The 12039-nt window shown below is 36.5% G+C and overlaps 1 protein-coding gene across 1 annotated transcript in view; it reads left to right on the plus strand.

The window, feature by feature from the left end:
* Window positions 1-1205: 1205 nt before the first annotated feature.
* Window positions 1206-12039, plus strand: part of LOC111398105 (putative tRNA pseudouridine synthase Pus10) — a 12341-nt gene continuing 1507 nt past the window's right edge. Inside the window, exons 1-11 of the mRNA XM_023025060.1 lie at window positions 1206-1542; window positions 8543-8910; window positions 9104-9224; window positions 9490-9607; window positions 10397-10521; window positions 10675-10746; window positions 11301-11369; window positions 11457-11537; window positions 11615-11734; window positions 11820-11894; window positions 11977-12036. Of these exons, the coding sequence (XP_022880828.1) occupies window positions 1393-1542; window positions 8543-8910; window positions 9104-9224; window positions 9490-9607; window positions 10397-10521; window positions 10675-10746; window positions 11301-11369; window positions 11457-11537; window positions 11615-11734; window positions 11820-11894; window positions 11977-12036 (1359 nt within the window). The 5' untranslated portion in view covers window positions 1206-1392. The remainder of the gene's footprint in view (window positions 1543-8542; window positions 8911-9103; window positions 9225-9489; window positions 9608-10396; window positions 10522-10674; window positions 10747-11300; window positions 11370-11456; window positions 11538-11614; window positions 11735-11819; window positions 11895-11976; window positions 12037-12039) is intronic.

A 12039-nucleotide genomic window follows, 5' to 3' on the forward strand; every position in this document is an offset into this window, starting at 1 on the left:
GATTATCAAATAGATCGTTCATGATACATACACTCCGTTCCTACAGTACATGTGCAAGTCCCCTTTAAGCATTATTTTCGAATTACCACAGAACTCAAGCAAATGAAACCATGATTTTATTCATTTTTATTGAGCTCCACACATGTAACAACATCAATGATATTCAGTAACAATGCAGCACTTCGAGACATTTAAATGGTCAAATCAATCAATTTTAACAAAATTAGTTAGTCCACGATATTTCCTGCACAAGTAAATCGTGCTTAGTCGACATAGTTCAAGAAACGAATAAGCTATCTATTCAATCAAATAACAAACAAATACACGTTTGCCAACTACCCATATATAAATTAATCAAGTATTGCACAAAATTATATTCAATAAAATAATCAACTAAGGAGCAATGCCAACCTAGATCGATTAACCCCTATGACCAATATCCATAGGTCCAAAGAAAAATCAAAGAAAATGAACTTTTCAAAATTTTAAGACTCCATTTTTAGCATTAAAATTTGAGGAATGGAAAATCTTCCACATAATTCTAATTTGAAGATATTTTACCTATTCTTTTTACTTGATATCCAAGACAATCTAGAGAGGAAGAAATATAAAGTAACTCAACCTTAAAAAACAAAGTTAACAAGGAGAAATAAGTAAAAATCTGATTGAGAGAGAAGAAGAGGAAACTAAGGCAACAAAGTGGTGATTGACGATCGATGATGGAAATTCTGACAATTGGAGCAGTAACGGGCAATGATGAGATGAAAGAAATTTTTAGGGTTACAAGAGAAAGTGAATGCGAGGAAGTGGATGAGTGTGGGAGAGTGCTATGGTTTTTGAATCATTTGGGTTGGGTTGGGTTGGGTTGGGTAGGGTAGACTTTCATGGGTAAAATTAGTATTTAATATGAATTGACATTTGTATTTTTGGAAATAAGTAGTATAGATTATGTGTTAAAATTTCATTGGTCAATACTTCTTTAATTATGAATAAATTTTTGTGTTCAATGTGGAATTAGAAATTACTAACAAGGGTATTTTGGTCTAAAAAATCGTAAAATGGACATTGGGTAAATTTTGAACATTTTTAGAAATGACCATGTGAAATTAGACATTTCTTGCAATTTCCTCCATATTATTTTAGCTACTTTTAATCTTCCATCAACTAAACGTCTAAACCAAATGTTTCGGGGGCCTCTCGGCCTGATGTATATTGAGAGGTTGTTTTAATATTTTCTTGAAATCGGACATAAGGCTACAATTCACTAGTGCCGGACTAAGAGGGCCTCTTTGACAAAATTCCTTAATAGAAGTCCATTGCGCCAAACAGTTCACCAGACTAGTAACCCACCGCCCATGGCGAATTGAAAGGGGAGCCAAATTTCTATTCAGAATGGCCGACAAAGATGCTTATGTTAACGATGGGGGTCACAAGGTGCAAGTTAGCCCCGCCTCCGCCAGTATCGAGGATGACCTGAAACTCATTCGGGACGCTGCCCGTTCGCTGCCGCCAGAGGCCTTGAAAGACTTATTGTCCAACGGAGTTCGTTCTGTTCTCGCTTTCACTCTTTTTTCGTGGTTTAGTTATTTTTACTGTTAATATAGATAGACAGAATTACTGGTTTTACTATCTTATTAATTGATATTTTTGATTTTGGTCCATTCTTTTAGTAAAGCTTGGAACTTTACATTTTTAGACACCAGCTATTGATTAAACTGAGGGCTAGTTCTGTTGGAAATGGTGGGTCTATTGGTCAACTTTGACCACAATTTTAAGTGGGACCCGATGTTCGATGTATCAAGATTAATGTTCAATTAAATTCTACGTTCCGAGTAGATGAGTGTAGAATATTTAATTGTGAAAAATCATTTCAATATGAATGAGAAATTATGGTTGAAAGTTAGATAATAAATAAGAGGATAAATGGGAAAGAATTGGAAAAATGTTCCAATCCCACATAAGTTGCAAACACAACCTTGAACCACTTAATAAGCTTCAAGTTTGGAAATGAGTTTGGGCCCCAAGGGGTACCAATAGTCTTTGAAAGGGGGGAGTCTTAGACAATGTCTAGACTAGTCCAAAGGCCACACGCACGCCCGCGCGCCGCCGTCCGTCCAACCGGCCGGCCGGGTCGGGTGTGGGCCTGGGTCTGGGTTAAAATTAATTCAATTTTATTTATTTATTTTCGGTTTAAAAAAAAATTGAATTTAATTTTTTCCCTCCCTTTGACATTTACTAACCGACCTATCAGTTCGAAAAAACTGTGCATTAAGTGGCGTGAGGGAAACTGCCCAAAACCGTCAACTTTCTTCCTCTATTTGAATAGTCCTCATACAACACAAAGAATACACACAAAAAATTTCCTACATACATACATCATACATCTCTTCTTCTTTGCATCAGTCTGCAGAGAGTATTTTCATTCGTTCTGGTTCGTTGTCTTGCAGTCGAAGTGCTACTTCTGCAAGTGTGATCGTTGTATCTTGGGAGACGCTTTACCACATACCGTAAGTACCGTGTGACGGGGTAAAAAAGTCTTAAGGACAGAGAGCCTAGTTCTCGCCTCGATCATCCTCTTTCTGGACTTCTTTCTTTTCATAATTTTTCGAACATAATATTCTACTTTACTGTTTCTACAAGTCATTTTCTGCTTTACTGTTTCTGCAAATCATTTTCTGCTTTACTGTTTCTGCAAATCATTCATGGAAAATCTGTTTCATACAAACTTTTAAAATTTTAACCAACAATCTTAAGACGTTTTTTGTTTTGTATAAACTATTTTCCATAAACTGTACTTGTGTATGTAAAGTTAATATTCTGCAGAATTTTAATTTATAAATTCTGACTGGTTGATCTTCTGTTATGAAAACAGAAATGGCTAACACTGTTGGGACCAATGCAATTCCCCCTGCTGTGACTGTAACGCCAACTGTGGCTACTGTAATGCCGACGATGTCTGGTCCTTCTGGTTCAACTCATGTTCCTCACGGAGAGAAACCTGAAAAATTTAATGGTGTCGATTTTAAGAGATGGCAGCAGAAAATGCTGTTCTATCTCACCACTTTGAACCTGGCAAAGTTTCTCACGGAGGATCCTCCTACTGTTCAACAAGGAGAAAATAATCGAGCTTCGATTATTGCCTTGGACGCATGGAAACATTCTGATTTCTTATGCAAAAATTATGTACTGAATGGATTGAATGATTCGCTATATGGTGTTTATAGCATAATGAAAACTGTAAAAGAACCATAGGAATCTTTAGAGAAAAAATATAAAACTGAAGATGCTGGCTCTAAAAAATTTCTTGTTGGAAAATTTTTGGAATATAAAATGATTGACTCTAAATCTGTTATTTCCCAAATTCAAGAATTGCAGGTACTCCTTCATGATTTACATGCTGAAAAAGTAACTGTAAGTGAGTCATTCCAAGTAGCAGCAGTAATTGAAAAACTCCCGCCTTCATGGAGAGATTTCAAAAATTACCTCAAACATAAACGTAAGGAAATGAACATGGAGGAGTTGATTGTGCATTTGAGGATCGAAGAAGATACTAAGAAATCTGAAAGGAGGAACGGGGGACCAAGCATGGAAGCTAAGGCAAACATTGTGGAATCAAGTTCAAAGAAGAACATGAAAAGGAAGCACTCAAACTTTGCTCCGAAGAAAAAAGAAAACCTGAAGAACAAGAAGTTCAAAGGGGACTGCTTCAACTGTGGTAAACCTGGACATCGTGCAATTGACTGTCGCAAGCCTAAAAAGCAAAATGACCGTGCACAAGTTGTTGAAACTGAAAATCTGTCTGAAGGTGTTCAAGAAATGCACCTATCTGCTGTAATATCTGAATGTAATAGTGTTGGAAATCCCAGGGAATGGTGGGTGGACACTGGTGCCACTCGCCACATTTGTGCTGAAAAGAATGTGTTTTCTGATTACAAAACTATCAGTGGAGAACAGCTGTTCATGGGAAATTCCTCAAGTTCAAAGGTTGAAGGATAAGGAAAGGTGACCTTGAAGATGACATCTGGCAAGGAACTCGTCCTCAACAATGTGTTGCATGTGCCAGACATTCGGAAAAATCTTGTTTCTGGTTCTCTCCTTAGCAAGAATGGGTTTAAGTTAGTATTTGTATCTGACAAATTTGTACTAACTAAAAATGGGATGTACGTTGAAAAATGTTACATGTCCGATGGGATGTTCAAGATGAACGTCCTTACTATTGTACCTAAATTGAACAAGATGAATGAAGCTTCTACTTCTGCGTATATTGTTGATTCTTCTTGTTTATGGCATAAAAGATTAGGACACGCAAACTTTAAATCTGTTCGCAAATTAATGAAGTTAAATTTGCTACCTTCTCTGAGTTTCGATCCTAATCACAAATGTGAAACTTGTGTTGAGGCTAAATTAGCCAAAAGACCATTTCTTTCAGTTGATAGAAATACCTTACCTTTAGAATTAATTCACAGCGATATATGTGATTTGAAATTCGTACAAACTAAAGGTGGGAAAAAGTACTTCATCACTTTCATTGACGATTGCACTCGATACTGTTATGTTTATCTATTAAAAAGCAAAGACGAGGCTTTGGAAATGTTTAAACATTTTAAGAATGAAGTTGAAAATCAACTTAGCAAAACAATAAAAATTATTCGAAGTGATAGAGGTGGAGAATATGGAGCGCCGTTTGAAGAATTTTGTTCTCAACAAGGCATCATTCATCAAACAACGGCTCCTTACTCACCTCAATCCAATGGTATTGCGGAACGAAAGAACCGCACACTTAAGGAAATGATGAATGCTATGTTGATTAGTTCTGGCCTACCACAGAATTTGTGGGGGGAGGCTATCCTCTCGGCAAATCACATTCTTAATAAAATACCACACAAAGTAAAGGATGAAACACCTTACGAGTTATGGAAAGGTCATAAACCTTCATATAAATACTTGAAAGTGTGGGGGTGTTTAGCAAAGGTAGAAGTGTCAAAAACCTAAACAAATAAAAATAGGACCAAAAACTGTAGATTGCATATTTATTGGATATGCTCATAACAGTAGTGCATATCGCTTTCTTGTGCATAAATCCGAGATTACGGATATACATGAAGATACAATAATTGAATCAAGGAATGCAAGTTTCTTTGAAGATGTCTTTCCTCGTAAAGACAAAAATGATGTAAGTTCAATGAAAAGAACTTACGATACTGCAAATGATGATGAAAATGAAGAAGAACTCAGACGCAGTAAAAGGGATAGGAAGTCTACGTCCTTCGGTTCAGAATTTATAATGTACATGATCGAAAATGAACCAAAGACATTCAGTGAAGCAATGTCAACATCAGAGGCTCCCTTTTGGAAAGAAGCTATCAATAGTGAAATTGAATCGATAATGCAAAATCATACTTGGGAGTTGGTTGATCTCCCACCTGGAAATAAACCTCTAGGTTGCAAGTGGATTTTCAAGAAAAAGTTAAAATCGGATGGATCTATTGATAAATACAAAACTCATTTGGTAGCAAAAGGATATAGACAAAAGGAAGGTCTTGATTTCTTTGATACTTACTCACCAGTAACGAGGATTACTTCGATAAGAATCCTTATTGCAATTGCTGCGCTATATAATCTCGAAATTCATCAAATGGATGTTAAAACAGCTTTTCTAAATGATGAGTTAGAAGAGGAAATATACATGGAGCAACCTGAAGGATTTTTCGCTCATGGATAAGAGAAAAAGGTTTGCAGACTCGTTAAATCTTTATATGGACTAAAACAAGCTCCAAAGCAGTGGCACCAAAAGTTTGACAAAACAATGCTGTCAAATGGTTTTAAAATTAACGAGTGTGATAAATGTGTGTATAATAAGAGTACACCGACAGCATATGTCTTAGTATGTCTATATGTGGATGATATGCTAATTCTGGGTAGCAATCATGATATCATTGTCTCCACTAAGAAAATGCTAACAAAACATTTTGACATGAAGGACATGGGTGTAGCAGATGTAATTCTTGGAATTAAAATTTCTAAAACACCAGATGGCCTCGTTCTTTCACAATCTCATTATGTTGAGTCTGTGCTAAAGAGATTTGGAGTCTTTGATGAAAGTCCAGTCAAAACTCCAGTAGACACAAGTCTACACTTAGCAAAAAATAGAAGTGAACCTGTACATCAATTAAGATATTCTCAGGTTATCGGAAGTCTGATGTACTTAATGAACTGCACACGTCCTGACATTGCATTCACAGTTAATAAATTGAGTAGGTTCACATGTAATCCAAGCAATGATCACTGGAAGGCATTGAATAGGGTACTTCGATACTTAAAACATACCTTAAAATTTGGATTACATTATATGAGATATCCAGCAGTATTAGAAGGATATTGTGATGCAAATTGGATATCTGATATGAAAGATTCCAAATCCACAAGTGGTTATATATTTACACTTGGTGGTGCGGCAGTATCTTGGAAATCCTCAAAGCAAACCTGCATAGCTCGATCAATAATGGAATCGGAGTTTATTGCATTAGATAAAGTTGGAGAAGAAGCAGAATGGTTACGTAACTTCTTAGAGGATATCCCGTGTTAGCCTAAGCCGGTGCCTGCAATTAGTATTCACTGTGACAATCAGTCTGCTATTGCAAGGGCACAAAATTGCATGTATAATGGTAAGTCTAGACATATACGTCGTAGACACAATACCATAAAGCAGTTGATCTCAAATGGTATTATTTCCATTGATTATGTGAAATTAAAGGAGAATCTGGCAGATCCGCTCACAAAAGGTCTACCAAGAGATCAAGTATATTATCTATCAAAGGGAATGGGATTAAAGCCAAACACGCATGAATCTTAATGATGGTAACCCAACCTTGTTGACTGGAGATCCCAAGATCTTGGTTCAATGGGACAACTAAGTTATTAAGACTCAGTTAAGCACTTAACCATCCCTTTATAAAAAGTGCTGTCTACAGAAAGTAAAAGGATAAGTTGTAACTTTTAATGATTCCTATAGCTTGGATAAATCAAGTGGGGTATAGCAGAATACTCTTAATAGGAGATCACTTATATAAGGGTGAAGTGGGGCCGCTTCTATGAAAATTTGGGGCTTGAAATTCTCTAAAGCACTTATGAATCCCAAGAATCGTTCAGGGCCAAAATGAACACAACTATGAGAACCTAAGAATTGTATAGAAAGGTTATTGTGTGGATACTGTTGCCTTGGTTTACACCAACGGCTGAACAGTTCAAGACATCAGTTCACTGATTAGCCAAGTAAACTCGATAGTATTCCACTAAGGCAGGTTCAAGGCCAAAAGCTACCTCTCCTGATGCAATAATTCTTTCGCCTGTACTCTCTGTTCGTGTCTGCATTGCATAGTCATGATAATTTCCATTCATGTGGGGGATTGTTGGAAATGGTGGGTCTATTGGGTCAACTTTGACCACAATTTTAAGTGGGACCCGATGTTCGATGTATCAAGATTAATGTTCAATTAAATTCTACGTTCCGAGTAGATGAGTGTAGAATATTTAATTGTGAAAAACCATTTCAATATGAATGAGAAATTATGGTTGAAAGTTGGATAATAAATAAGAGGATAAATGGGAAAGAATTGGAAAAATGTTCCAATCCCACATAGGTTGCAAACACAACCTTGAACCACTTAATAAGCTTCAAGTTTGGAAATGGGTTTGGGCCCCAAAGGGTACCAATAGTCTTTGAAAGGGGGGAGTTTTAGACAATGTCTAGACTAGTCCAAAGGCCACACGCACGCGCGCGCGCCGCCGTCCGTCGGACCGGCCGGGTCGGGTCGGGTGTGGGCCTGGGTCTGGGTTAAAATTAATTCAATTTTTTTTATTTATTTTCGGTTTAAAAAAAAATTGAATTTAATTTTTTCCCTCCCTTTGACAGTTTACTAACCGACCCATCAGTTCGAAGAAACTGTGCATTAAGTGGCGTGAGGAAAACTGCCCAAAACCGTCAACTTTCTTCCTCTATTTGAATAGTCCTCATACAACACAAAGAATACACACGAAAAATTTCCTGCATACATACATCATACATCTCTTCTTCCTTGCATCAGTCTGCAGAGAATATTTTCATTCGTTCTGATTCGTTGTCTTGCAGTCGAAGTGCTGCTTCTGCAAGTGTGATCGTTGTATCTTGGGAGACGCTTTACCACATACCGTAAGCACCGTGTAACGGGGTAAAAACGTCTTAAGGACAGAGAGCCTAGTTCTCGCCTCGATCATCCTCTTTCCGAATTCTGGATTTCTTTTTTTTCATAATTTTTCGAACATAATATTCTACTTTACTGTTTCTACAAGTCATTTTCTGCTTTACTGTTTCTGCAAATCATTTTCTGCTTTACTGTTTCTGCAAATCATTCATGGAAAATCTGTTTCATACAAACTTTTAAAATTTTAACCAACAAGTTCAAAATTTATCAGTTGATCATATAGATGTTGTTATATTATGTGATTCTATCTAAAATAACAGCTTAATCGATAGAGCTCTTACATGAATTATATACCAATGTAGGTATGTGGGCGATGCATCTTCTGGCTATTCAGTATTCACCGGCACATCCTTCATTGTCCTTCGATTTCCAGCTCGGTTCTGAGTGCAATTCTTCGGGAATCAGCAGAAACCGAGGGAGATGTAGCCGATCATCCAAATAATCTGAATTCTGTTGAAGAATTCGAGGAAGTTGAAGTTTGTAAAAACTGTCTCGGCATCATGCAGTTTGTCTACCGCGATGCCAAGGAAATGTTGGCAAAAAAAGCTTCTGCTATCGATTTTGCCACAACAATTGCCGATGTTGTAAAGCTAGAGTGCCATCAAATTGAAAATTTCTCTCTTGAACTGTCACTGCCCTCAATTATTGTGGATAATGAAGAAGCAATTTGGTTAGTAGTTCTCTTTATAGGATTAGTGATTTTGAATTTGTTTATGATCGGGATGCCAAATGCATTAATCTTACTTGTAGTTTAATCTATATACATGTACTTATAACTAATGTGTCCTTATCCTTTAAGATTTTATGGATACGAGTAAGTAAGTCGAGTAACTTACGGAAGTTTTTCCTTTTGTTCATTTCAGGTTGTATATGAAAAAGACATACGAGTCCAAACCCTGGTACCGTGAAAAGTTTCCATCTCGAAGCATCACCATTAAAGAATTTTTAAGATTGTCCCTGACACATCCTCTTGAAATTTTGTTGGTAATTTTGAACACACTTCTCAATTTCAGTGCCACTGTTTTGGACTGCCTAATTTTGTTCGAACTCTGAACATATCATGATTCTATTGTGTCTTTCTTGCTTCACTGGGCCTTTATTAGACGAGATATTCTTAGAAACTGATGTCTGGCACTATAAGTTATAAATTTTAGGCAGGTGATTGGAATGAATGCTAATAGTCTAAAATTTTTTGGTTAAGGCCACCAATAGGGAGGACTGACTGTTCAAAATATTTGAGATGTTGCAGGATGTGAAATCTAATCCAAGCTCTTTCCATATTCGTTTGACGTACAAACTCTCTGATGCATCACAAAATGGGCAGCTTATTAGCAAGGGGAATGAATGCAATAAGAGAAGAAAAATAGGCATGTTCATTTGTTACTCTCACACTTTATTTCTAATGAGGAGTCACATCTTTAATTCATAGATTTGAACTTTATATTGTACAAGCTGAAGGTTTAAGCAATCTTAATTGAATCTTGTAGAAATAGAATTTTCTTAAAGAAAAAAATATATCTGAGTAAGCAGTAGATTTGTGAGGACATGGGAGTAAATCGGGCATTTTATTCTGTGCCTATGTCTGACATTGTTAAAATGGATTGGTTTCGTGTATTTCTACCATGTTAGTGTGATCTAAAAATGTTTCTTATGATGATTATCAAAGTTCATTTTGTGCATTAGTTAAACTTTGTATAGCATACTCTTTCGATGTCTGAAATTCCTGAATTTTTAGAGTGGATAGCATTTTTATCCATAAATCAGTTAGCAAGATCTTAGACGTGTGCTAAATTTTTGTTTCTTGTTTTCTTTTATATCTTTCAGCTGTATGGTGCTTGGAATGGGTAAATAATAATGTTCCCACAGAAAGATGATGTGTATTATATGATAATCCCATTGCAAGTGAGACAGTAATATGTACAATATGGTAGAATGGTCATACCTTTGTCGATGTGCCTTTTGGATGGATGGAATCAACATTTGGAACATCTAAATTTGCATTGAAATTATTATTCCTTTATCCTCATCGATGAATTCTTTTGGCTCTTTTATTCTAGTGGTCTCAACCACCAAAGACAAATATTTCAAATAAAAGTTATGGTCAAGATTTTTTCATTCTCAATTGGTGGTCTGACACGAAGTTTTGATTGGAACAGATGACAATGATGACTTGAAGAAGCATGCTAATGTTCATAAAGTTGAAGAACATGAAGAACGTAAAAATTCTTCAAATGAGTTGGGTGATCACAAGCTTGGTTGCTTAACATTCTCTCTGGAGAAGGTATATTGCTGTGCTGATGTCATTCGAGTAAAGCTTATCAGACTCATGATGTCTTGCATCTTTCATTATGCAGTCATGTAGCCAAACTTGTTTATAATAAGGAGCTTCATAACATAATATTCATACGATTGCTGTGAATTTTGATGCTTTTAGGTCAGTCGATGCTGCTCCTTGATCATCCAGTGCTACAGAAATTCTATCTACATTGGTGGGAGATATCTTAAGGTACAATAGTTATAATATGAGGATTCTTAAACAAGATTTACATTGATAATCTTAACTAGGCTACTTCATTTTCTGTTACTGTTGACCTGTGTACCATAACCGTTTATTGTCTTGGACGACAGTTTATCTGCTATTCAGATTCTTTAATTTCCTACTACATTTTACGTTGATCCATAATCGTTCACCATCCTGGAAGACAGTTGATCTGCTATTCAGATTCTGTGATTTCCCACCAACTCCATGTAACAATGAACCAATTGTTAGCATGTAATGGAATTATGTGTTGGCAGGGTCACAAAACCAAAATGCAAATGGCACATCGTGTAAGAAAGAGAAATTGGCCACTAAGGTCTGAAAATATGCTCTCTGCATGAGGAAAATTAATTATCTATAATATTCATTTCAAGAAATTTTCCTTTTTAATTCTTCAACCAATCTCTTTCTTGAATATGTTGATAGAAGGCAGAACCAACTGCAGCTGTTTCAGATCTTGTGGTGCAATGTACTGCCATTGTATAACCCTAAAATCATGCAATTACTTTTTTCCAATGCAGTACTCGAGAAAAGTCAGCCAGACACGTTGGATTATTGATGATGAAAGGATGGGAGAAGCATCTGTCGAGGTAAAGAAATTCTTGAGAGTGCAGTTTTTATTTTCTGGATGAAAACATATGATATTGTTGACTGTGTATCGTGCTAAACATTTTCAGGAAATTGTTGGAGGCACCATCCTTCCCATATGCCAGGGTGACAGTTATAAATTTCATGCTGCAGGCAGAGAGGATATTGATGTATAGAAACTTTGGCATCTTAAGTACTCTTAGTTGGATGAACCACCCCATTCTAATTTGGAAATCTCTCTCTATAGGTTCGGATGCTGGGTACTGGGCGGCCTTTTCTGGTTGAGATCCAAAATGCACGCCAAGTTCTTTCCGAGGCGCTAATAAAAGATATAGAAACAAAAATAAATAGCACAGAAACCAAATATGTGAGTCAGTTTTAAATTCACGTCTTTGTTACAATTTTATATTCAGAGTAGGTTGTAATGAATGTTCTGTGCATTTCTGGTGCAGGTTAGGGTAAAGAATCTCAAGGAATCTGGTAGTCAGGGGTGGGCACTGATGCACGAAGGAGAAGCAGAGAAGCAGGTAAACTTCTTCTTTTAATTGTATTGTTTTGCAGCTAGATCTTAATCTGCAATTACATTTCGAATACAACCATCTCGTGCAGAAGCAGTACGTTGCAGTTGTTTGGATTTCTCGTCCACTTGATGACAATGATGTGGAGACAGTA

Source organism: Olea europaea, chromosome 7, assembly GCF_002742605.1.
Source record: "Olea europaea var. sylvestris chromosome 7, O_europaea_v1, whole genome shotgun sequence".
Lineage (NCBI taxonomy): Eukaryota > Viridiplantae > Streptophyta > Magnoliopsida > Lamiales > Oleaceae > Olea > Olea europaea.